The following is a 26,164-nucleotide window of genomic DNA, read 5'->3' on the forward strand; positions in this document are numbered from 1 at the left end:
TAGTAGTTTATACTGGACATCCGTATATTTTTTCAAGAATAGGGTTTTGGCTGGTGATGCTCTGATTTTCATATACTCAGTTTCTAAAGAGCTATTCCTGGAGCTGTTAGCACGTGTTTTCAAATGCCTAGCCTTTCTCTTATTTATTCCAAACAACTTAATTAGGCTAACTCTGTCAAACACTGAAGACAGGGAGCTGTGATTGACAACAATGATCTGTACAAACTACATGAGCATCAAACAAAAGCCTTCTGTGTATAGCATTCGGCACTAAGCTGCTTTCACTCTATAGTAATAATCTATTACTGTGTTAAGTGCTTCTGAGACGAGAACAGGGACACCCATATGTTTAGTGTGGCTGTGTACACTTAACTGAACCTTACTAGTTAACGGTGAATTTTGAGATAGTGTAATCCCTGAACATTTTCTAGAGATTGTCCATGGAAAGATGCAGTGTACCATGTGAATTCTGACTCATAGCAATGGTGGTACTTGCAGCCTCTTAAACGTTTGCAGTTTTGCCCTCACTCTTATTTATTGAAGTATTTTTGGTCAATATTATATCCCACTTCTCACCCATACTGGGGACTATCCATCATATCATCTCCCTGTGTCCCCGCTTGCTGGCCACTAGTACATCCAAATATTCGTATCTTCTATTACCTCTATTCACATATGAAGATCCTCAGCCCAACTGTCCTAATCTTAAGCATTTACCACTCCTGTTTTCCAAAAAAATCTGATCTGCCAGATCAGAGAACAATCCTCAATAGAGTTGCTCATTGAGAGGCAGATGTGGCAGCAGTTGCTTCCCCAGCTCATTTTTGCATCCTGTATGATCATGAGCAGGCTTCAGCCGGGGAGGGCGGGCTATAAATCACAAAATAAATAAATGTCAAATGCCGTCAATAATGTATGCAATAAATGCATTCTACACCTCGTCCCATGCCTTGTCAATGGGTGCTTTCACACATGCTGAGTAATGCACATTCAATCCACTAACAATGCACTTTAGCGATCATTTGCAAGTGGATTTGGCCATTTTACACTGTAAAATCCAGTTGCATAGTGCATTGAAAGTGGATTGAAAATGCATTACTTAGCGTGTGGTCTTTGCACATGATGGGGAAACACAACTCACCTGTACCACTGTAAGGCAGCACACACAGTACTCGGCGGAGGGGGGTGTCACAAAGAATGAATGATTCCTGAGTTTCAGAAAAATATTTTTTTCTCTTCCTATTATTTGTAGGTACTTCCTAGTAGTGTGAGAAGGGTCTTTGTACTTCCTGATTCCCAGGATAATCATGTTTCCAACCTGTAAAATCTGTCACTACTAGTAACTTCAAATAATACATTTTACTGTCTGCTTTGCATTGCTGCATCAGGATCTTAATGGTCTTGTAAAGCTGAAATAGCAATATGTTAATCATTATAGTTCAGCAACTTATCAAATATTCAGTAATACAAGAAGCTGTCTCAGAATTTTGGTCCATCAAGTTCAGTATTGTCTACTCAGTATTCCCCCTTCCTCTCCCCCTCTTTTTCTTCCCTCCCTGTCTCCATTCTTCGGAGGTTTTCGTTACTCTGAGTGGTGGTTGGCCATTATTTACCATCCCTGCAAACCAACTCACCACTGAAATTAATGTTATATAGTAGGTCCAAAATTTGAATGCCATCTGTTGAAGCTAAATTAGGATTTGTGGTTTTAAACTGTATGTTTTTAATTTATATATTATATATTTTTATATTGAGATGTATGTTGGTGGAAGCCGCCCTGAACCTGGCAAAGCTGTGGGGAGGGCTGGGTATAAACTGAATAAAATAAAATAATAAATAAATAAATATTGTCTGCTGCAGCTCTCCAGGATCTCAGGTAGAGGGTTATTTTTTCCACATCTCTTGATAGTTTTAACTAGAGATGCTTGGGATTGAACATGGGATCTTCTGCATACCAAGGAGATGCTCTGCCACTGAGCTATCGCCCCTCCCTTCATTACACTGATTTTCATGGTCGCATCGTCATTGTTGATAGTGCTGTCAACAATCTGACTTAGAAAATGCTGTTTTAAGTTCACCCATTGTGTCGCAATTTTTTAAAAATATTATTTTTAAAATAGTATTGCATAGATTTTATAGCATTACAATGGATCAACTTGGCTTCTGTACCAGAATCACTCAAAATGCCCTGGTTTCAGTGGAGTGCCATAGGTAGAGGTGCCAACCTCCAGGTGGTAGTTGGAGATCTCCCACTATTACAACTGATCTCCAGCCGATAGAGATCGGTTCCCCTGGAGAAAATGGCATTGAAGTCCTTCCCCTGTCCAAATCCCACCCTCTTCATACTCCACTCCCAAAATCTCCAGGTATTCCCCAACCCGGAACTGGCAACCCTAGCCATAGCCCAATTTTTGTCAGCATGCACTATCAGCTTTCATTTTAGCCCATGAAAGCATAGCTTCTTTAGCCTGGTCAGTTTCAAAACCATGGTTTATGTTCCAATCAGAGTTACTCTTGAGTAATCTGTCCCCAGGATGGGTGTTTTTTCTTCCAAAGGTTCTATCTCTTTGGGAATTACAGAGGGGTTATCATATGAGTAGGGTTGCCAGCTCTGGGTTGGGAAATACCTGGAGATTTTAGGGGTGGAATCTGTGGAGGGCAGGGTTTGGAGAGGGGAGGACGTCAATGCCAGAGTCCAATTGCCAAAGCGGCCATTTTCTCCAAGGGAATGATTTCTGTTGGCTGGAGATCAGTTGTAATAGCAGGAGATCTCCAGCCACCATCTGGAGGTTGGCAACCCTACGTGTTAGTCTATTGTAGCAAAATAAAACAGAAGTGCAATGTGACGTTATAGACTACAAACCTTTATTCCAGCACAAGCTTTTGAGAGTCAGAGCTCACTTTAGACGGTATGTAAAGGAAATAGTTTTCCACATTTTATAAACCCTTTGATCCTGTAAAGCATGCTTACCCATTTCCCAGCATATTTCAGTGATATTGCAGAGGTATGTCTAATGACTTTGGCATGATGACTGTTGGAGACACACTTTTAAACTACTAGGAACAGATTTTCCTGTAAATTAAACCCCTTACTGTTAAATCTCCAAGTACTCTTTCGAAAATGCATCCCTTAACGTTCATCAAGTAAGCAAACCGAAGAACAAGTTTTTCCTCTGTGTTCTCAAATCAAGATGAAATGCCCAAGCATATTGAGTGTTTTAAATACCTAACACTACAATGAAAGAGTGTGTTTATGATCATTCAGAGCATAAAGGTTAATGGAACCATCTGATGATATAACAAAACACACTGGCTCATTCCCCTTCGACTCTTAAATTGCCCATTGAACGCTGTCTGGGCAAAGCACTTAATGTAATCACTGATGGGGCTCAAGCTGTTTCTTTACTTGTTTGTGGAAGTAAACAATATCTTTTTAAAACTTTTTAATTATCTATCTCAGTTTAGCTAGCAGAAGAGTAAACAGCTAGGAGGCAGTTGTTACACTGCTAATTGAAATCATGTCCAATCTTATTAACTAATGAGGGGAAAGGTCATATTAAGTAATAAATAAATGGCACTTGAATCAAACATTTGATTCAGGCAAACCAGTGTGTTGAAAGACCACTTTAGGGTTATTCCGCCTATCTGGGAAATGTGGCCAGTTGCATTTTAGAGTTTGCACCATATTTACCTAAGTTCCCAATAAAAGGTAATAATGTAATATCCACATGGAATGAAGAGGAAAGTCTTGTTACAGAAGAAGAAGAAGAGTTGTTTTTTATATGCCGACTTTCTCTACCGCTTAAGGCAGAATCAAACCAGCTTACAGTCACCTTCCCTCCCCCTCCCCACAACAGACACCCTGTGAGGTGAGTGAGGCTGAGAGAGCATGACTTGCCCAAGGTCACCCAGCTGGCTTCATGTGTAGGAGTGGGGAAGATGGTGGAAGTACATGATCCTTGGAATAATAGATATAGAAGCAAATTACCTGGTGGTTAAAGCTTATCAATATACCACTCTTACTAGTGTACAAGTAAGAGTATCTTTCTTTCCCTCCCCCTCCTGTCTCTTCCTCTCACCAAAGCATCTTACCTTTGGAGATTGTAGTGTTTTGTTGTCCATTTTTTACCTAAATGCAAGGTTTTGTAGTGGGGGGCAGATACCTCGCAGCTAAGGTTCACCAGATTAGTGTCCGCCCCTCATGTGGAGGAGTGGGGAATCAAACCCTGTTCTCCAGATCAGATTCCGCCGCTCTAAACCACCACTCTTAACCACTACACCACTGTGGCTCTTACAGGGTTGGGGGTAGCCTATTATGGTTAAAAAAAAATCAAGCTGGGTGTGTTTTTCAGTGATAGAATGTACTTGGTTACCTCGCAACATTTCCCAGCAAGTGTGACCTTCCCTCCAACCGTCACAAATTACTGAAATTTTCAGGCGGTAACCCCAGGTATTTCATTGGACACCCGCACCTTTTTCTCACTTACGTCTTTTGGCTAGTCTCCTCTGCAGCAAGATCGTAAGCCACAGCTCCGAATTGGTTTCCATCACTCCCCACTGGAGGGTTTTCCTGTGAAATTGTAGCTGCTGCAATTCATCTGCCACCTCTCCAGACTCTCCAAAAGTATTTGAAGGGCTGTCACTTAGAGGAGGGCAGGGAGTTGTTCCTGTTGACAGCAGAGGATAGGACTCACAATAAAGGGTTTAAATTGAGGGTGGAAAGGTACTGGCTGGATACTAGGGGGTTTTTTTATAGTAAGAGTTGTTCGACAGTGGAATCAGCTACCTAGGGAGGTGGTGAGCTCTAGATGGCCTGTATGGCCCCTTCCAACTCGATGATTCTATGACCTGGAGCTGCATGTCCCCGTGGCAGCCACAAATTAGACAGAACATATACTTTGGCCCTCACTCTGGCTTCAGATAAGACATTGGCCCCATATATAAAAACCTGTAGCTTTGGTCATATATCTGACAGCCCAAAATAGCACATTTTCTCTTCAGAATTATAACCAATGTCATTTCTCAATGGTGGTAATTCCAAAGAGTTCAACAGAATTACAACCCTGGTTATATACTTTTGGCTTAGTATGCTCTGGTCATATGGGGTAGACATAGACACCATTACTGTCTTTATTTGCAGGTGTGGTGAAATGTAAATAATAATGACTTGCCTCATTTGGGTCCCCTCTGGGGAGAAAAGTGGGATAGAAATGAAGCAAATAAATAAGTAAATATGCATGTTCTGAGGCTTGTAAAGCCCTTGTTGTGAGTTTAATCTAAATTGGGAATAAGCAACATCGTTTCTCGCCTTTATTTTCAAGAATAATGGTATAGTATAGTAGCTGAAAACTGGGCTTTTAATTGGGAATTCCGCAGTTCAATTTTCTGCTCTACTGGAATCTCATTGGGCAGCCTAGCTTGGCATTTGTTACAATTAGAATGTAAATTTCCAGTTTAATAATGTTCATTTGCAGCAGCAGCAAATTGTTCATGTTGCAACGACGATGAAATCTTCTCAGAAAGATAAATCAGAAAAACAAGGATTGGGATTTGGCTGTTCAGTAGCTGCGTGTTTGTTTCCTTTTAAATCAGTCTAATTTTTGGCCTAGTGCTAAGATCATTTAACCTCTGGCCTCTGTTGCACTGCCTGTCTTCACAAAGTAGAAATTGAGGATTGTGTGATTGACAGGATTTTTCTGCAAGGGCATTGAAGAACGACTCTTGCTCTGCATGAAATCGATGCTTGGAAGCTGAGCTACCAATTATGCAAAAAAAAAAAAAATGCAACCCCTGATTGCATTCATATAACCTTCCTCTACACAAGTTCAATATGGTTCACTTAAGTCAATTGCTTTACTTAAGCAGCTAAGGGAACACACACAACACTCGGCCACTAAAGTCTTTGAACAGAGTAAGGTTATCTGATCACTAGCTCTTTTTGTTTATTCTGAAGGCCATGTACATTTGTTGTCCTATTTCCAAAGAGACCTTTTGCATTCCCTAGTGCACAGACCAAGAAAAACTGATGAAACTAGACTGTATAGCAAAAGGGTATTAGAAATTATATATATTTAAAACCTAGCTTTTGCCCTGGAAAGAGGAAGTGACTTTGAACATTGAGCCAACAATTAGTGTTGTGGTCTTCTGGCTGGATATCTCTTGCAGAGTAGATTGGATCACATAAGGTGAGACTAGGCCCAGCCTAGCAACCACTGGGAAACCAGCTGGGGTGGGCACATGGGGGGTGGCTAACAGTGATGGTGTGATGCCACACCGTCAACAACCATTTTTTTCTTTCTACCTCTGACCACTGGAGTGTGAGTGGGAAAGGACCACTGTGGGTGGGAGATTTCCTGCCCCCAGTGAGCAGATGGCAACCCAAGTAAGGACCCACACTTGCAGCTTGTGGACAAGGGAAAGGTGGAGGCAGGATGGGGGAAGCTGGAAAGGCATCATGAAGCTTGCCACTGTGCCCATTCATCCATGATCTTTGGGTCTCTGGTGCTCTGGGTTTGCCGAAGCAGAGTGGATACCAGACTGCCAGCTTGTTTAATCTAGTTTAATTTACCTGAGCCCCTTCCTGATTTCTCAGGATTCCAGGATGTATGGATTGAGCAGGGCTATTATGAAAGTTTAGGAACAGTGGGAAGGGGCTGGCTGTAGAGTGAAGTGAGGATCAAATCACTTTTTAAAAGTTCAGCCTCAGTGGTATTTATCGGTCAGTTAACAATTTACTGGTCCTGAAGGTAGTTATCTTGTTTGAGATCCTCAGTGGTACTTCCCTGTAAAATGCAATGAATTATTAACATAATTGTAATCTTTTAAAATGTGTTCTCCTTTTCATCTCTTCCCCACCCCTGACAATGCAGGAGAAGAAAACTTACTGGCAATCTTGAAACGAAGATGGTGGAAGTACATGATCCTTGGAATAATAGATATAGAAGCAAATTACCTGGTGGTTAAAGCTTATCAATATACCACTCTTACTAGTGTACAGGTAAGAGTATCTTTCTTTCCCTCCCCCTCCTTTCTCTTCCTCCCTCCAAAGCATCTTACCTTTGGAGATTGTAGTGTTTTGTTGTCCATTTTTTACCTAAATGCAAGGTTTTGTAGTGCGGGGCAGATACCTGGCAGCTAAGGTTGCCAGGTCCTTCCAGGCAATTGGTAGGAGATGTTGGGAGGTGAGTGCAGAGGGTGCCGATCTGCGCCCATGCGTGATCATGTCACTTCTGGTGCGATGAGGACGTGACAGCACTGTATCAGGGAGACACTCTAGCACTTGCCCCAAAACTTTATGGTTTCCAGCAGCCAAGTGGAAAACCAGAGCTCATTATGTTTAGTTTTGACGAAGCCTCTGGATCCCAGTTTCTCCTTTCCTGCTGCAACCTAGCCAGCAAACACTGGATCCTGGTCCCAATATTGTCTCATGTTGTGTGTGCTGCAGCCACCCACCACCCCCATCTACCATGACGGTACTGGCTCTGAAAAGCTCCATGCTGTGGCTAGTTATTATGGACCTCTATCCCCTCTTCCAAGACCCGAAAGCAGGAGCCAACACTATGTACATGTCCTCTTGCTGAATGCGGGCAGCCTGCAGGGAAGACATAGGTTCTTTTGGTTAGTAGACCAGGGACTTGAGATCACTCCTGTCTTAGATGGGGTTATACTAGGGTTGCCAACCTCCAGGTACTAGCTGGAGATCTCCTGCTATTGCAACTAATCCCCAGCCGATATACATCAGTTCACCTGGAGAAAATAGCCGCTTTGGCCATTGGACTCTGGCATTGAAGTCCCTCCCCTCCCCAAACCCCACCCTCCTCAGGCTTTGTCCCAAAAATCTCCAGGTATTTCCCAACCCGGAGCTGGCAACCCTAGGTTATGCTCTCCTTGAAAAGTCAGGTTCACAGCTTGGGAGTGCTACTTCACACAGCAGTCACTTAGACAACCAGGTGTCTGCAGTGGTTCAGAGTATTTTTGCCTAGCTTTGGCTGTTGTGTCAACTGCGTCCATTCCCGGGTCAGTCAGCTCTAACCACAGTGATCTATGTCTTAGTTACATATAGACTGGATTATTACAATGCACTCTACTTGGGGCTACCCTTGAAGAGTGTTAGGAGGCTGCAGCTAGTGCAAAATGCCGCCACTAGTTGGGTTGGGGCCAGCCATCAGGCATATATTTTTTTAAAAAAATAATTTTTATTGTTTTTCTACTTCAAATAGACATATACATTTCTACAAATGGTAACAATCATAAAAAGAACACGTTATATTGTTGTTGAAAGTATACTATATAAAAAGAAGAAAGAAGAAAAAGAAAACTTCCCCTACATCTTCCTCTATCCATCGATAAGCCTATGTACTCTTTAGTATAGGTAATTACAATCTTAATATTTTTAATTTTATTCATTAAACTAAATCACATGCAATTTTAAAGATAAAGCATTGAATATATTCGTTGTTCTCATAGTAAATCTGCATTGTGATTTCTTCCATCCCAAAGTCGTAGAGGGAAATCCTAGTAAATCCAGCCTTTCCACCCTTCAAGTCCTCCAAGCCAGCATTAAAAACTTCTTCAGATAAATTGCAAAGACTGAAATCAAAGTCTCTCACATTCAGATCCATTGTAGCCAGCTGATCTATTGCAGTCCCTTCTTGAAGGTATGCAGCCTCTATCATGGCTTTCCGGTTCCTTTATAGGATTTTTCTGTTCTTCAGCCGTCTTCTCAGTTAGAAAGTCCACTGCTCCCTCATCTGGCTTCATTGTAGTAGCTTTGTTATTTGTATCTTTAAGTTCGTCTAAGATGATGTCCAATTTTCGGATGATAGATTGATGTTGAGAGTTTATCACAGCAAATAGTTGATCCAGCTGGTTAATCGCTCGTTCCATGGTTGCTGCTTTTAAAATTTTTGTTAAAGCTTAGTTGGTAAAGTCCAGACAAATACACCCCCCCCCAAAAAAAAGTTTGTAAATAGCTTGGCAGGATTCTTATATTGTGGGTAGTACTTTAATATTGAAATACCATCGAATTGAAGACACTCTAGCACGGAGATGCTGCAGGAAACAGGATATACACAGGAAGTTGCAAGATCGTGGACCTTCTGTTACCTCCTCTTAATGTCCAGGAACTTGGGAGATATTTGCCAGTTACACAAGGGAGACACACTTCCGGTCCCACGATCGATGATACTGCGATGATATTAGACGCCTTAGAAGCAACAAGTTTCTTACTGTCTTCCAGTTCTCCAAGATAGGTCACTTCCAGGGAAAACGTGGCTGGAGGACCTACTTAAGTCGGAAAGACGTTGCCACTGGGGTGGGGGGGTATCTCCTCCTCCCTCCCCTTTCTGCATCATAGTGTCTGATTGGTAGTTGTAACGTCTTTCAAAAGATCCTGTTTGTTATGTCTACCCACCGATCGAATTGATAAGGTTCCTGCCAGTTTATCAGATATTTTCTTGTTTTCAAAGAGTCATTTATACATTAGGTGGGGAGACGTGGATTTAATAGATGTATTTAACAATCCCTCAGAGCTTCCAAATCCAGGTAAAACGAAAGAGTTCTTGTAACTTACTCAGATTTTAGAAGAGTAGGTATTCTTGCTTCCATGTAGTTGCTTAGATGGTAATAGATAGAGGAGATCTGAGCCTAATGCCAAGGAAACGTTCGCAGCATAGTATTTCCCCTCGATGCCGGTGGGACCGTGCCCAATGTTTCTGAGAGACTTGCTGAAGTTCTCTCAGAGAAAATGGGGGTCAAACCGCTCTTCAAGACTGCAGGGGTATTCCTGCTTCCCAGTCCACTGCTTAGGAATCTGGGGTGTGTGTGCAGGATTGCACCCCAAATTCGGAAGTTTCTTGGATCCCTCGGGAGCTCCCGAGGAACGTGGCGCTCAGATCAGCATCTCTTCTTGAAGTCCCAGCCATCTGGCATATATGACCCCGATGCACTACAGCAATGACATTGGCTATGGATCCACTCCTGAGCCCAATTCAAGGTGCTGGTTTTGACCTTTAAAGCCCTACATGGCTTGGGATCAGGGTATCTGAAGAACCATCTTCTCCCTTTCGTTTCTGCCCGGGAATTAAGAACACAAGGAGAGGCCCTTCTGACTGTCCCATCAAAGAGGTTCATTTGGTGAGTACGCAAGGCCTTTTCAGCCCCAATAATTATGGAACAACCTCCCCAGGGAGGTGTGCCTGGCCCCTTCACTTTCAATCTTTAGGAGGCAGTTGAAGATGGTCTTATTCAGAATTACATTTGGTTAAGTTTATTAGCAGGCCTGAGTTATAAATTTAAATGTTGGGTTTTTATGTTTTTTTAATTGTATGTGTTTTATCTATGCTTTAAACTACCTTGATCTCTGTAAGGAAGAAAGGCAGCTACTAAATGTTTTAAATAAAAAAATAATGAGGAAGAGTAAAATTGAAGTGGCACAATTCTAGCAATGGACCCTACCAGCTGGCAGAGTACCCATGGAGAGAGGGTGAATGGGATTGGGGGTCTCAGGAGGGCTCAAGGTGAGGAGGCCCTACAGTGCCGCCACCCACCAGGATTTCCCCTGGTGGCTCCAATGGCCTATCCACTCCTTTGCCTAAAAATGAGGAAGACAAGTACCAAGGAGAAGGCTATCCCACAGGGATCACCTCTGTTTCTGCTCACAGTCTGCAGGCAGGGGCACAAAAAGCAAGGCTCGTGAGGAGATCGTAAATGCTTGGCTGGACAGTATGAGGGTAGCTGGTCTTTCAAGTACCCTGGCTCTAAGCCATTTAGGGCCTTAGGATAAGCACCAGCACTTTGAATCATGCCTGGAAACAAGAGTTTCCAGGCAGTTCTCAAAGACAGCCCAATGTAGAGTGTACTGCAATAATTTAACCTGGATGTGCTCATCACATGGATCACTGTAGCCAGATTCACTGGCTAGTATGACACATGAAGGGAGTATGTACATTACAGGGTTTTTTTAGCTGAGGGCAATGGACATTCTATAAATTGAGAAATCTGGTTTACAATATTTTAATGGCAAGCACTATCAGAACCATTTCAGTAAATAATCAGCTTTACAGCATACATCCTTTTTCATATGAAGTGTCTGCTCTGTAATGCAAAACCTAATATGTAAATGGACTAAGCTTGGGGTGCTTTCAAGAAAGAAACATCAGGCAGCTCTCTGCAAAAACCCAAGCTTATCAAAATAATCTTTAATGGAATACAATGCACTATTTTGTTTCTAATTTTAAATGGCTCTAAGCCTCCTTGAATATGTTCTACAAGACAGTATTATGCTTTGAATAAGCCACATTTTCCAGAGGAGGAAAGGAAGCAGAATGTTGTTCTTTTGTATATTTGGGGACACACATTTTAAAGTAGGAATTCAGCAAATTCATGTATCTTATCCTTATCATATAACCACATAAGAAAAACCCTGCTAGATCAGACCAGTGGTCAGTCTAGTCCAGCATCCTGCTTCACACAGTGACCAACCAGCCAACAGGGCAGAGAGGCTCCTGATGTTGCACTGATATTCAAAGGTTTCCTGCCTCTGGCTGGGGAGGTTACTGTATTCACCATGGCTTTGATGGCTTCCATGAGATGGACCAGCCCTCCCATTGGTTGCACCTCTCTGTTGACTGTACACTTGCTGTCAAACCAAATTTGCCTCAGGGTAACTTGTAACATGGCTTTAACTTTCACAGTTTATAAACCTGCTTCCACTGTTTTTCACTTACAGGTTACAATTGAAAAGTCATTGAAAACATTATATTTTGTATATCTGAAATATTTAAATTTTAGTTTCTGCAGAAAATAGTAGAACTATAGCTAATAATGTGATATTTGGCTTTTGAAACAAATTTAACACAAAAGTAATCTTTGTCTACATGCTTCTCTGCATTTACAGAATCTGTAAGCCAATTAAAATTGTTTACAAATAGCCTAGGTAATGTTGATTTTAAAGATCTTTTTTAATGGACACTATTACCACATGACCTCATTAAAAGGATAGTGGATGTTATCCAATCCAATCCCCCCCTCCCCCAACAAAAAAATCTTTTCAGAACTGTTATCTGCGCTGTGGTTAAAATGTTATAAAATTAATTAAGATTTGCTATATAAATTTTTGTCTCACATAGTTATAGGGGGTTGGCAATAGATATAAACTGTATGAGCCTGTCACATGTTCCCAGATTCTGTGGGAATTACACAACAGATTCCTATAAATCATTGGAATAAATGTTTAGAATGGTTTCAGGTCAGGGTAGAAGATGACCTAACTAAAGTATTTAGACAATGGTGGCAAACAGTTTGCTTTAATAGTACAGTTGTTTGAGTTACTTCTGTTTTTATAAATTAAGCTTGGTTCTTACTGAGGTCATAAACTCTAGTTGGGCTGTTCCATTTCAGATTGCAGGCAGAGGCCAGTTTACCTAGAAAATATGGGGGCATGAAAGGGTAATGAACCTCTTTAAGGTTGGGAAATATGCAGAATATGGCTCTGTAGAAGAACACAAACGTCTGTCATCCCCCCTCTCTTCTCTGGGCCAGCCTTCTTTTCGTTAAGGGCTAGGACTCTGCTGCCTTTCAGAAAGTGTCTGTGTAATGTTATTTTCCAAATTAATCTTGTCACTGTGCCCCTTTGTAGGGCTAAATAAAGTTTGGGAACTTTTAAAGAGATTTGTGTTAAATGTGCTTTGAATCATCGCTTCTCAGTTGCACATAAAATTCTCCCCCAACCCAAGGCATTAAAAAAATGCTGGTTTTCTTTTAGAGATCTGCCAGTTGTATTTCTTCATACATATGAAATATTTTCTGGGCTTTCAGCTTCCTGGCACTCCATTAACAATGTGCCAGCATTCTATATAATGCACACTGTATCCTGTGTTAGAGGTTTTCTCTTTAAAATGTCATGCATTATACATCGCCATTTCTAGATCGGTTTTCTTTTCCATGGTACTGAATGCTATTATAAGCCACATTTTGCCATTGGTACGTTCAGTTAGCAGTTATTCACTTTCTGAGTTGATTTTTGAATGACAGCTTTTACGAAGCAAAACTGCGGAATCTTCAGTTCCAAGTGATGACTTGAAATAGCCTTGCGACAACTTTGCACAGTGTCAGCGGTTGATTACTTTACCTATTTATATTCTCCATGAAAGTGCTTGCAAGAACAAAATACTGCCATATGTTTGGCTTTTCTCCCAGTCTATCCCACTATCAAATCAGTCAGTTCATTTTTGTCAAGATAAGCCTTTTGAAAAGTAGGGATCAAAGCATTTTGCCTTCAAATTCCAGCCAGGTCTGACACTGTTTGATTTTGCTAACCTTTAAGCATGATTATTTATAAATTTAAATATGCATCAATACTTTGGAAAGCATAGATGCTCTGTCACATTATTGCTTCCCATGTAACCATCAGCAACACAGCAGTTGCTTCCTTGTGATCCACATGGCAGTGATCTGCATGTAAATTCCTGTGACTGGGATCAATCGTGCCTGTATTTTTCATGCATCTGGTCCATGCAATTCATGCAATCAGCACCATCTAGGTGGGTATTCAATAGTATGGACCCACTAAAAGGCTCCATCTACCATAACCAGTGAATAGAAAAAAGAGAATCATGAGTCAGCTCTAGAAAATAAGTAGTAAGTATGGATTTTGTCCCCCACCTTCCACCTCCCAAAATAACAGCTCGTGTCTGTCTCCCCTATCTGCAGAAACAAACATGGAAGAATACAATTATACAAATATGACCACCAACCTGCTATTATATTACCTGTGTCATAGGAAACATTCAATATGCAGATGTTAGAGTATTTATCTAGACATTATTTTGGTGTTATCTTTTAGATCCTTGGTCCCTAACTTTATGTCAGGCCAAGATGCAGAAACAGGCCTAACAGTCCCATCCCACACCCCTGGTATCCTCTTTGGTAAAGCATATTAGCAACTCAGTTATTTTTTAATTGGATGAACATACGTTTCTTGAGGAAATTTGCAATAAACTTGACCACAAAAAGCAAAGCGAGATATTTTGTCACTTAGAAGAGAAAATAAATATTATTCATGTGGTGTTTTTTCTTCAGTAGCTCTTTCTATGTCATTGTAGGGCTCTCTTTTTTGTAGAATTCATGTCCTGCAATTTAAGAGTATCATCCATGCGCACTTACCAATAAAATAATTTCATATATCCTTGGTTTACAAAATGGTAATTTCAAACTAGAGCTCAGGGTGATCTTCTGAGCACTGTTTGTAGCAGAAGCTTGACGTTAGGTAGAGAATATGCCTTTCACAGATCAGTTATGTTAGACATAACCAGAGGGGAAATTGCCAATTAGAAGAGGCGAGGTGGTGGGTAATAAATCCCTCCCCAGACTAACTCTTAATCCCTCTTGCAACTGCTGCTACTGTACCTGAAGGCCAGTCGCTGACAGGTGGCAGCTGTGAGCAGGAAGATCTTCACAGTTTGCTTGAGGGCAGCACTAATGAGGTGCCCAAATGTGGTGACAGAGGGTAGTAATTGGAAGGAAGGGGGAAATAAATCAAATTCCAGTGGGAGTTTGCTGACCAGCATTTTGCTCTGATATTGGTAAAGATCAGCAATTTCCCCCCACTGTAGTATTGATCCTACAGTTTCTCTTTTCTAAGGATTTTTCTTTACATACACTCAAATGTACCATATGTTTTGAGAAATGGATATGTTCTGGGGGGAAATGTTTATAAACTCACAAATCATTCACATCAGTTTTCTGTTTGTACAAATGTTTGTGTGTCTATAAGCACTCACGGTGTGATGACTCATTACTACGCCCCATGGTAAGTTTGTCAATGGCTGCTCCTTGTGCGGGCAGGGAAACTCTCAACATCACAGGGCTGCATCATACTGTGAGTGCTGGAGGACATCATAGTGTACAATAGAAACACACCATAGGAATGTACAGAGGCATGGGTAGGGCAATATCCAGCGTTCAGTTCATTCCCTGCCCATGCTTGCATTCTTCTACTCCCTGGATTTTTGCATTTGGATGGATTCCTCAATAAAGCCCTCCACTCACCCTTGTCGCCACTTTCATCTTTGTTCCAGAAAGACACCCATCCCTTTGGCTCATCCAGGCCTTCTTATTTGCCCCTAGCATAGAACACACTGGCAACTAACTCTGACTGCAGAAGCCTCACCCATCCCCTTCCATTTCCTTGGGCCCTTATCTTGTGGCTATATGTGAATGAAGCTATTGGCAGCATCCACCAATGGCCTGGCTCGTGACTTCCAGGATATTTCAAAGGAATATATGGCACAATTGTGCGCTCTCTCTTTCTCTCCCCCTTTCCCCCTCTCCCCCTCTGTGACAGGAGGTTTGGTGGTGCTTCATTTTTATTTTCTAGTGTCTAAATTCAGGTGGGATGAGAAAGAGGCTGCTGGCACGCTTATATTAATAGTTCTCTTGGATGCACATTTAAACTGAGAAATCACCACTGTTGTCATTAGATGTGTTGCTGAGATATGTTGAACTGTACAGGTTTTGTTTTAAATAATAAAGTGGGAGACAAATAATCTGAGACACTAGATGAGCCCAGTCTTGATTACGGACATAAATTTCACTGAGAGAAAGAAGAAGCCAGTTTTGCATAGATGCTTATAAAAAGCAAAGGATTGAAGAAGTGGGTGGCTCAGTATACGGTCCCTTTGCTTGACAGAAAATTAACACTGGCAGAAGCTTTACTGGGGAACTGCTGGTTGAACTTACTATGATATGTAGTGAAGAAAGATGGATTTTAAAAAATGAGGTCCCATGAGGAACTCACCAAGTGAGGAGAGAGGGCACCTGATCTTCTTTGTTCCTCACCTGATGGTAAGCAAACACTGGGGAGGATGAAGCTGCATCCTGGAATCTGTTTGGCTCAAGCACCTGATCTCAGGGCCTCCTCCTCGCTGCACCCCGTGGTTGGTTTAGGGGCCAAGACAGGGAGTAAGCTTCTTCCCCTTTAGACAAGGCCACCACATGGGCATGTCCTGAGTTCGAATGACTAACACTGTTAGATTCCCTCTGCCCCAATCGTCTGTTTCCCACCCTCAGCATCTGTACGCTACAATTTAATGTTGTCAATATTATTAATAAGAATAATGAGGAGAAATACAATTACTGAAGTAAGTCCAGTAACCACTCCTTTTTTCTCCCCAGCCGATGAGCCTAACTGCCAGGAAGCTACATTCAGAAGATTCTGATAGTATTGATCTATTACTGGACAAAAGATAGTGAGAATATTTGCTCATTCCTCACTGCACAATATATGAGCACAACTCAGAGAAGACAATACTCCTCTCTGAACTGGCTTTTACTATTGCACATAGGGTTTGCCAGGTCACAGGGCCAAACTCCTCGGAATGGGGGGGAGGGACGAGAGCTCCAGGTTGCTTATGTCAATTCCTTAGAAGTTTTGCAAAATGCTTAGGATTGCCAGGTCCCTCTTTGCAACTGGCGGTAGGTTTTTGGGGCAGAGCCTGAGGAGGGCGGGGTTTGGGGAGGGGAGGGACTCCAATGCCACAAAGTCCAATTGCCAAAGTGGCCATTTTCTCCAGGTGAACTGATCTTTATCGGCTGGAGGTCAGTTGTAATACCAGGAGATCTCCAGCTACTACCTGGAGGTTGGCATCCCTAAAAATGCTACAGTGTCCCTCATGACACTTCCAGGTTTTATTGGAAATGACAGAAGCACGCCGGTGCAATGCTGGCGTGAATTTGTCCGTCTATTTCCTCCTGTCGGTGCCCGAGGCATGGGTGGGGCCACGACAGCTGATTTCAGCTTTCACGACAGCTGATTTCTGTAAGGAAAACAATCCCTGGATTTATTAACTTTGTTTATGCCTTGCCTTTCTCCCCAGTAGGGACCCAAACCAGCTTTCATCATTCTCCTCTTCTCCAGTTTAACCTTACAACAACACTGTGAGGAACGTTAGACTGAGAGCAGGGCCTGTTCCAGGTTTAGGAAAGCCCGGGCAAATGGTGCCTAGGCCCCCCTCTCTCTGACTTTCACCAGGAACCCTACTCATGCCCTTCTTCCAGCCCATCCACAACTCCACCTGCCTGTGTGTCCTTCTTTCCCCCACCCATTTGTGAGTCTTCTCACTGACTGTATGTCCTTTTCCCGAGGGTGCTGGGCAATATGTGTTGATGGGAACATTGTCGCTGTGCCCAGAAGTGTACATCCATCATTGTACATCCCCTGCACATCTTTCCCTAGCAGCATGTGGTTCAGGGGTTCTGCTGCAGAGGGCACTGCCAGAAACCCTGGGACCCGGCAGCTGCCCACTTCAGGGTATGCTGACACCTGCGTTGGCTGAGTTTGTGTGACTGGCATGAGGTTACCCAGCAGTGGGAGACTTACTGGGTTGCCAACAATGTATTATCCCAAATGTGACATCATCACATCAGATTGAGGCTAGACTAATGCTAGAGTGTCATGCTGGAAGTGATGTCAGCATGTTGTTGGTCCCACCAATTATCTTCTCCCATTCCTCCCCCATGTGCCCAGCAAGTGATGATGGGGAAAGAGACCTGCCAGCAGGAAGTCTCCTGCCAAATCAGTACACCTGGCAGCATATATATACACAGCAAACTTACATGGCAGAGTAAGGATTTGAACCTGAGACTCCCACATCTTACTCCACCATTTTAAACACTATATCACACTGGCTCTGTCACTTAATTGAGGTGAAAAATGTGCGGCTACTGAAATTGGACTATGTTCTGGTCAGACAAATTGGTATACTAAGCCGAGCTTAGTAGCTGCAGAGGAGCTTTTTTAATGATACAAAAAAGCCACAAAGCCTTTTGATCAGCTTTATACACAGCATTATGCACAGACATTATCAATACAATTGAGGTTCCATTGCTTTAAATTAGCTGGTTTTTAATGCCTAGGCAAAATGTAAAACAATTACATCACCCTTATTTTAATGGAATTACATTTAGCTATTGTAGAGAATGGATATATTAGGCAGGACAGGTGGTGACGTATGGTAGAAAATGCTTAGTATAATTTGCCTGTTCTCTTTCTCTGCTACAGTTAATTGAAAAGTGAAAAGAGCCAACCAGCCTTTTATTCTGCCTGGCCAGGGGTGTATCCTACATCCCATTGAAGTTAATAGAACATTTTCCATTAATTTTAATTGTTATGGATTGTACCTTTAATCTGTTGGAGAGAGAGAGAGAGAGAGAGAGATGAACAAAGCTAAAAGTACTGGTAACTCCCAAGATCATAAATATTAAAAACAATCACTTTACAAATGCCCATCAATATGCGCGGGTTGTTTGGATGAAATTGTGTTACAATGTCTCATACGCCCTCCAGTTAAATTATGAATTTAAAAACAGCATAATTTAATAGAGAATTGTATACATTCAGAAGACATGGAATTTATAAATGCAAGTACTATGTGCTTGGTTGATTGTGGCTGCTATATTTAAGATATGGATTCATAACCAAAATAGTGAGGCTGTTAAGAGTGGATGAACATTTTATATTTATTGGCAGGGCTTTTTTTGTGTAATGGAACTCACTAGTACTGGTCAGAGCCACCAAGAGCGGGTGACTATGGGGAGAACATTTCTGGGGCCCAAGTTAGCTGGAGGACCCTGAAGCCAGTGACATTTGGCCGATGCATCTCAGTTATTTTGCTTCTAATGCAGTTCTGCAGTGCAGCCACTTGGGGTGCTGGGTAGGCACAGCACAGTAAAGTAGCTCTGACTATCTGCTCACCATGCCTTTCTGCAAAGTTTACTACAAGGAGGCAAGCACTTGCATAACCTTCAGCTAAACCTATCAACCAAGGAAGCACTGGAGCAAGGCAAGACTAGGTAGCACAGTTCATGGCTGCAAGAGTTATTGCCAGGCTTCTAACAAGGCTGTTGTTTGCAGTAGTCTGTTTCCCTCTTCCTTTCCTTGTATCCAGCTCCATAGTTTTGTCTGCTCATCCAGATCTTGCAAAGGGATAGTTGTTAGTGTGTTTTAGAAAATAAAACAACCTTCTCTTCCTCTCTTCCACCTTTTTATCTTCCTTCATTTTGTGCCATTCCTTTCATGATCTGCCTTCATTTCTCCCTTGCCCCATCTAATTTTTCTCTCTCCCCCACATTGTCAATCTTGGGCTCAACCCCTTCTCATCCCTGGTTGGCAACTTAGAATGTACCTAATGGTAGTACAGCAACAAACCCTTGTTAATATAATGAGCAGAAGGGGGGAGTTAATATTTCTACATGATCTATCAAAGTAGTAAAATGATGCCGCCCTTTATATGCATGGCAATAGAATGTTAATATCTTTTAGTGGTTACACACGTGGAACAGAAGTTATAACTCCCTCTCCCCCGCCCCAATTCGATTTAATTACATTTTAAACACTTCAGGCAGTGGGTTATTTTTTATTATTATTGGTGGGATATCTAATATCCCTTTATAAATACTGCTTTGCTACCGTAGACATTAAGCCTCATGTTATATGACAAATGACATAATCTTTTAAAAAAAAATGTCAGCAAAATCAACCCCAGTGATCCCAGTACTTCTCATCCAGCACCACTACATAATCAATTTGCCTCTGCGTTTGTGCTAGGTAAAGTTACAAGGGTAAATGTAAATTGGTTTTGTCAAGAATTCCTTGTCCAAGAACACTCCTGGGATGTGCAGTTACCAAAACAAATTACAAAACCCTGAGGTGTGAATCCTCACGCCTCAGCTAGGTAGCTGCCACCAGTCCCTTGTATCTACCCAACAGCCAGAAATCTTCTGGCCTTCCTGAGACTAAAATCAAGAAACCCTTGCAAGGTAGGACACGTACAAGGCGAGTTTCAGAAAACAGTTAACTTGGTAGCTGTAGCCAGTCCAGGCCAAAGTACTGGATTCAGATTGAAACCTCCTGAATTCAAAGACACCACAAAATATAATTAAAGTGATTTATTAAAATTGTTCAAGGAATATGAATAAAAGAATAGAGAAGGCAGAAAATAAAAACTAATTGAAAAGACCAACTACACAGTTATAAGCATTGATTCCAATATAAGATGTTACCACAAAGGCTGAGTTCTTTCAGCAATTAAAGCCCGATCCAGGATAAGTTCAAGTTTCCAGTCAGCAAGACTCACCCACAAAACCAGTTCAGAGCAGGGAACAAAACTAGAATGAAGAGTCTGAGCTATATGCCCAAAGACCTGCATTGGCCTGATCTTGGTTAGCCAATCAAATGTATGGTTGATGATGTCAATTAACCATGGAGACTTGTTGCTAGCCATGTAACCAAGGGGTCAGAGGAATTGGTCAAGATCAGACCCAGGGGTTGCCAACCTCCAGGTGGTGGTCAGAGATCCCCTGGGATTACAACTGATCTCCAAGCGATAGAGATCAGTTCACCTGGAGAAAATGGCTGCTTTGGAAGATGAATCTATGGCATTATACCCCATTGAATTCCTTCCCCCCTCCAAACAACACCTTCCTCAGTCTCAACCCTCAAAATCTTCTGGCATTTCCCAACATGGAGCTGGCAACTCTACCGGACCCATTTACAGCTAAGTCCAGCCCCCATCTGCAGAGGCTCTTCTCCCACTATGATCTCAGTCAGCTAATAAGATGGAATGCATTTTCTTAGCCCCTGTGGCCTTGGGAGCTGATTAGGGGTGATGGTGTAGTCCTTTCACGTGGCTCTCTTATCTACGTTTCTAGAAGTCTAACAACTTGCTGAGTTTCAATCAGAAAAAATTCCACTTTAGCTAGGCCTCAGCCTGAACCAGTGTTTGAAAGAAACAAGAAACTGCATTAGGGGAACCAGTTTCTTGACAGGTTTCTAAGTGATTTGCTTACTAAAGTAAGTATTGTGTCCTGAAGTTTTTGAACTACAGCCCATTTCATCATGTAAGATGTGAGATGTGTGCATGTGTAAATTTAACATTACAAAATTAAATACATGGTTGGGATCGGGATCATATGGAATCTTTGTCTGGGGGCCCATGGTGGCTCTTTGCAGCCCTGGTACTGAGTGCTAGCACCCAGCACCTTTTCTGGAGCTCTCCAAAGTCCTGAGGGAGAAACTGGTAGAAATTGGTGCAACATTATATATGAGTACAGGCACCCTTTCCCCCCACAAAAAAGCACTGTTTATTTGGAACAAATTTAGAAAGCATTAATTTTAATAAATCCTGTTTTTCTTTGATGCTGATTCTTGTGATTCTGGCTTATATAGAATTAGACTTTGAGGCCTTACCAGAGCAAGAGGGCAACTGGGGGTCAAACAGTGATAACAGGAGCCTCCCCCAGACCCAGTTTTCCACTAGATTTGCCAGCTTCCAGGTGGGGCCTGGAGATCTCCTAGACTAGAGTAATGATTGATCTACAAACTGTAGAGATCAGTTCCCCTGGAGGAAATGGCAACTTCAGAGGATACTCTATGGAATCATAGCCCTGCTGAGCTCCCTCTCCTCCTCAGTCTCCATCCTCCACAGGTACCACCCACAGATTCCAGGAATTTTCCCACCCAGAGTTGGCAACCCCATCCATTTTACACTAAGGACTTCATTTACAAACTTTGGAGGTTTTGATTGTCTCTTCTGTGTATCTGTTGTTTTTTAATCACTAGATGGTTCTGTGCCACTCAGCAATTAGAATAGAATTTCTAAGTTCTTTTCAAATCCAGCTAAGAGCATGAGTGGCTTTTTACTTTTGTTGTTGTTGTTGCAATCTTTGAATATTTTAAACAAAATATGCACTAAATAAGAACGAGAATTCCGATGTGATTTCTGGCAGAGGTTGAGGCAAAAGTCCTTTCTCGCATTGCTGCTCCCTTGTCAAGAAACACCTGAACCTGACTTCTACTAGGTACAGGGCAAGAGAAGGCTGGGGGCTTTCAAAATACGAGCTTATCCCATTAGCCCTTGGAATCATTGCAGAGAACAGCAGCAGCCATAAACATGCAGATCCTGCAAGGAAACAGGGAACTGTGGCACTACTTAATAGGAGCCAGAAGGCCCTTGGTACTGGCTAAGATGCTTAGGATGCCTACTGCAGCCAGCAACCCCAGGAGCATTTGGGGGCAGGGATTACCACGCAGGCATCACACTGGCATGCTGACATCACTTTCAGCAAAGCAGGAAGTGATGTTACCATACTTGTTGCAAATCCTAGAGCATCCAATGACATCATTTCTGGGTTTTGCTGGAAATAATGTCAGTGTGACGGTGTGATGCTGGCATGCATCATCTCCCTCCACCCATGTCCTCCTGTCGGTACTTCAGGCACCAGCAGGCAACAAACTGTTCAGTAGCCCTTATCCTGCCTGGCTTTCCCATGTCACATAGCTATCCATTCCCTGGCTGAACTCTGAAGACACAAATCAAGCTAAGGCAATGTGGTGGTACAGTAGTACTATCTTATGCTTTAGGATAGGATAGACCTATGGCTCACTTTTCCAGGTAGTCTTTGCCCACATTCAGTTAGCTTTGACTTCAGACAAAAAAAATTCTGCTAAGTGGTTGCAGTTCTTGTAATTTAGCAATGAGGCAAGCACAAACTAAAGCCAATCCTTAACATTTCAAGTTGATTTTTTTAAAACTATGTGATGGACAAATGTAGAGTTCTGTTTTTTCACACCCACTTAAAAAACCAGTTATATATTTTTTCAGCAGTTTACATTAAACTTTTTCTCTCTTTGCACTTTATATTAAATAATAAAATGTTCTTCACACAGCATTAATACTCTTCTCTCATTTTTATCTCTTGAGGCATTGGGTATTAAGCTGAGGATTCATTTGACATAAAGAAATACACAAGGGTCTTCCTTCCTAACTGAAAACATAATTTCCCACATAATGGACTGTTCCAGAAAAAAAGAAGAGTTTTTTTTATTGTACTTTATATTCTTATTTTAATAAGATGTACTATATAAACATAAGATCTCATTGTGGCTTCTGCACCACTTTCATCAGTGGCTTCTGTTGATTTTCTCTCAAATCCCAAGAACTGCACTGCAAGGGGTGCTTGAGGCCATTTTTGCCTCAGAGAGGCCTAAGAATGCCTTTTAGAATATTGTCTCTTACTTTAAATGCAGAAGCTGCTTTCAACCCAGAGCACCTCTATTAATAATTCTCCTCTTTATCTCCCTTATGTTTCTGGGGACTGCTTCAGCCCTCAGTTCCTTGGCACATCCTATGCCAGTATTCTGTTTCAAAAGACTACTCCCATACTCTCATATCATGGCAGTTTCTTCTTACTTTTCATAAGAAACTAGCATTGTTTCACACAGCCCTGACAGCTTAGAGCCAGAAGAGAAGAGAAGAGAAGAGAAGAGAAGAGAAGAGAAGAGAAGAGAAGAGAAGAGAAGAGAAGAGAAGAGAAGGCTCAGCTCCACTATAAATTATTTCCCCCTTCCAATCAAATTAATTTTTCCTGCTCATTATCCCCATATTACAGACAAAGGGCAGAGGCTGGGACAACCATTGGGCAAAATTTGAACTGGGGACTTCCTAACTCATAGCATTAACAACCCACCCGCTTCTGAAGGAAGCTCAGTTGCCATCCCTACTATTCCTCACTCCTTCCTCCTCAGTCTATAGAACTCTTGTTCTATGGCACAATAATATTTAAGTAAGCATCAAGATATGTTAACAGAGCTTATACAAACACACTGAGTGTTCTCCTTCAGACTCATTGTGTTATTATATATTTTTACACCGGAGCTATACTCCTGACTCTCCCCCCGCCCCACTCCTGACTTCTTACTTAGCAGTGGTCAAAGAAAAAGAGGAAGAGTAACTCTGATTATTGTGGCTAGTTTAAATAACTACCAACTACTCTAATACTAAAATCAAGCTAGAATCTGCTTAATCCTGACAATGCTGATAAGAGAACTATTATTAAGAAATAGTTCTCCTTTTCTAAACAAGGCCTGTGACTCTGTTGATAGGTGCTGACATTAGGGTTGCCACCCTGTGCTGGATCCCCCCAGGCCCCGCCCACCTAGCCAACAGGGGGAGACTTACACCAGCATCTTAGTGTCATCACTGGCAACACAGCAATGTCACTTCCAGCACTCACCAGAAGTGACATAATCCCATTGCTTCTGGCATGGGGATGCGCTGGTATTTGGGCAAAAAATCTATGATAAAATGGGCTTCTACTATGGAGCATTCTTATGTTGCCAGTATGTGCCAGAAGTGATATCACTGTGTTGTTGGCAATGATGCTGAGACATTGATGTAGGCCTCCCCCACTACCTGTAAATCCCCCCTGCCAGTTGCCCAGGATTTTTTGCAACCCTGGCTCACATTGAGGGCCAATTTTTAAAGCATACTCAGCATCCAGCAAATTCAAACATGGTACATGGGGTTGCCAACTCTGATTGGGGAATTTCTGGAGATTTGGGGCCAAGTAGGTTGCCAACCTCCAGATTGGGATTGGCAATCTCCCAGAATTATAACTAATCTCTCCAGACTTGAGAGATAAATTCTCCAGGAGAAAGTGGCTGCTTCAGAGGGTGGACTCTATGACTTTATATTCCACTGAGATCCCTCCTCTCCCTAAACCCTGCCCTCACCAGGTTCCACCTCCAGTTCTCCAGGAATTTCTCAACCTGGAGTTGCCAATCCTAGGGCGGAGCCTGGGAAGGTTGGAGTTTGAGAAGGGGAGGAACCTTAGCAGGAATATGATGTCATAGAGTCCACTCTTTGAAGCTGCCATTTTTTCCAGGGAACTGGTCTCCATAGTCTAGAGATCAATTGTAATTCTGGAGAATTCCAGGCCCCACATAGAGGTTGGCAACCCTAAAATAGGTTTAGAAGATTTACAAACTCCTCAGGCGTGCTGTCAAGGCATTAGACCACAATTCTTCTAAAAATAAGTATTCCTTTAATTGGCGTTCCTTTATTTTTGGTACATGTTAATACTGAGCCAAAATGTGGTTCCTACTTTGGTACCTTGCTTGTACACTGAGATATTAGGCAACTATTTTGGAGAGGCAATTATGGGACAAAAGGCAAAGTATTCACCTCACCCAACAGTGGCAGTACTCATGCTTCCTGCTACTGTTAGACACCGTTACTTCTTGTCCTTACTCTGATGTGGCTTCTTGACAATTGCATGCAGCTAATAGAATGTGGCTGTTGGATGACATCTGAGGCCACATTAGAGTGAGGGTAGGAAGCATTGCTCTGGGCCCCCTGGTAGGGTTGCCAGGTCCCCTCTCTCCTCCAGCAAGAGGTTTTTGGGGCAGAAATGAGCTAAAATTGCATGGCCGCACCAACGTGATCGCAGCACTTCCGGTTTACACCTGGAAGTGCAGCATTGCAACAGCGTCCCCTTGCAATGTGTTTACACCCGGAAGTGCCATATCACAACTGGCCTTTTCCCACTCAAACTGCCAGTTTGAGTGGTAAACGGCCCCTTGCGATGTGTCGCTTCCGGGTGTAAACTGGAAGTGACGTGGTGCAGCATGCAGGGGCACATGCACACATTGCCCGCCGACCCTCAGCTGGCCAGCGGGCAGCCAGGTGGATTGGCGGGGGTTTTCCCACCACCACCTGGCACTTGGCAACCCTATACCCTGGTGATTTCTTTTTTTAACAAAGATGCTCTTCTCTTTTCTTACAGCTTCTAGATTGTTTTGTCATACCAGTTGTGATATTACTTTCTTGGTTCTTCCTGCTGGTACGGTACAAGGCGGTGCATTTCATCGGCATTGTGGTCTGCATTTTGGGAATGGGCTGTATGGCCGGAGCAGATGTCCTTGTTGGAAGACAGCTGGGAGCAGGTGAGTATGTGTATTGGATTTCTCATTTGGAAGAAAATGTCCTATGATTATTCTCTAATTATCAGAAACTTCAGAAATGCCCCTAAAATGTAGTTACTGATTCAGGTTAGATTAATTTGAAAACTACCTTTCCATTGGCCAGATGCACCAGGTGTCTGCTATCTTAGACTTGATTCTCACCAATAGGGAAGAACTGGTCGATGAGGTTAAAGTAGTAGGCACCCTGGGTAGTAGTGACCACGCACTCTTGGAATTTGCAATCTTGGGGAGAGGAAAACCTGTACGTAGTCAGACATGTAGGTTGGACTTCAAAAGAGCAAATTTTAACAAACTTAAACTTATGCTAGGTAGAATCCCATGGTCAGAAATACTTAAGGAGAAGGG

At 42.3% G+C, this 26,164-nt stretch overlaps 1 protein-coding gene across 1 annotated transcript in view; it reads left to right on the forward strand.

Annotated features, from left to right (window-relative positions):
• Window positions 1–26,164, forward strand: part of SLC35F1 (solute carrier family 35 member F1) — a 229,843-nt gene that overhangs the window by 175,017 nt on the left and 28,662 nt on the right. Inside the window, exons 4-5 of the mRNA XM_056856220.1 lie at window positions 6,870–6,997; window positions 25,621–25,780. Of these exons, the coding sequence (XP_056712198.1) occupies window positions 6,870–6,997; window positions 25,621–25,780 (288 nt within the window). The remainder of the gene's footprint in view (window positions 1–6,869; window positions 6,998–25,620; window positions 25,781–26,164) is intronic.

This window comes from Euleptes europaea, chromosome 10 (genome assembly GCF_029931775.1).
Source record: "Euleptes europaea isolate rEulEur1 chromosome 10, rEulEur1.hap1, whole genome shotgun sequence".
Taxonomy (NCBI): domain Eukaryota; kingdom Metazoa; phylum Chordata; class Lepidosauria; order Squamata; family Sphaerodactylidae; genus Euleptes; species Euleptes europaea.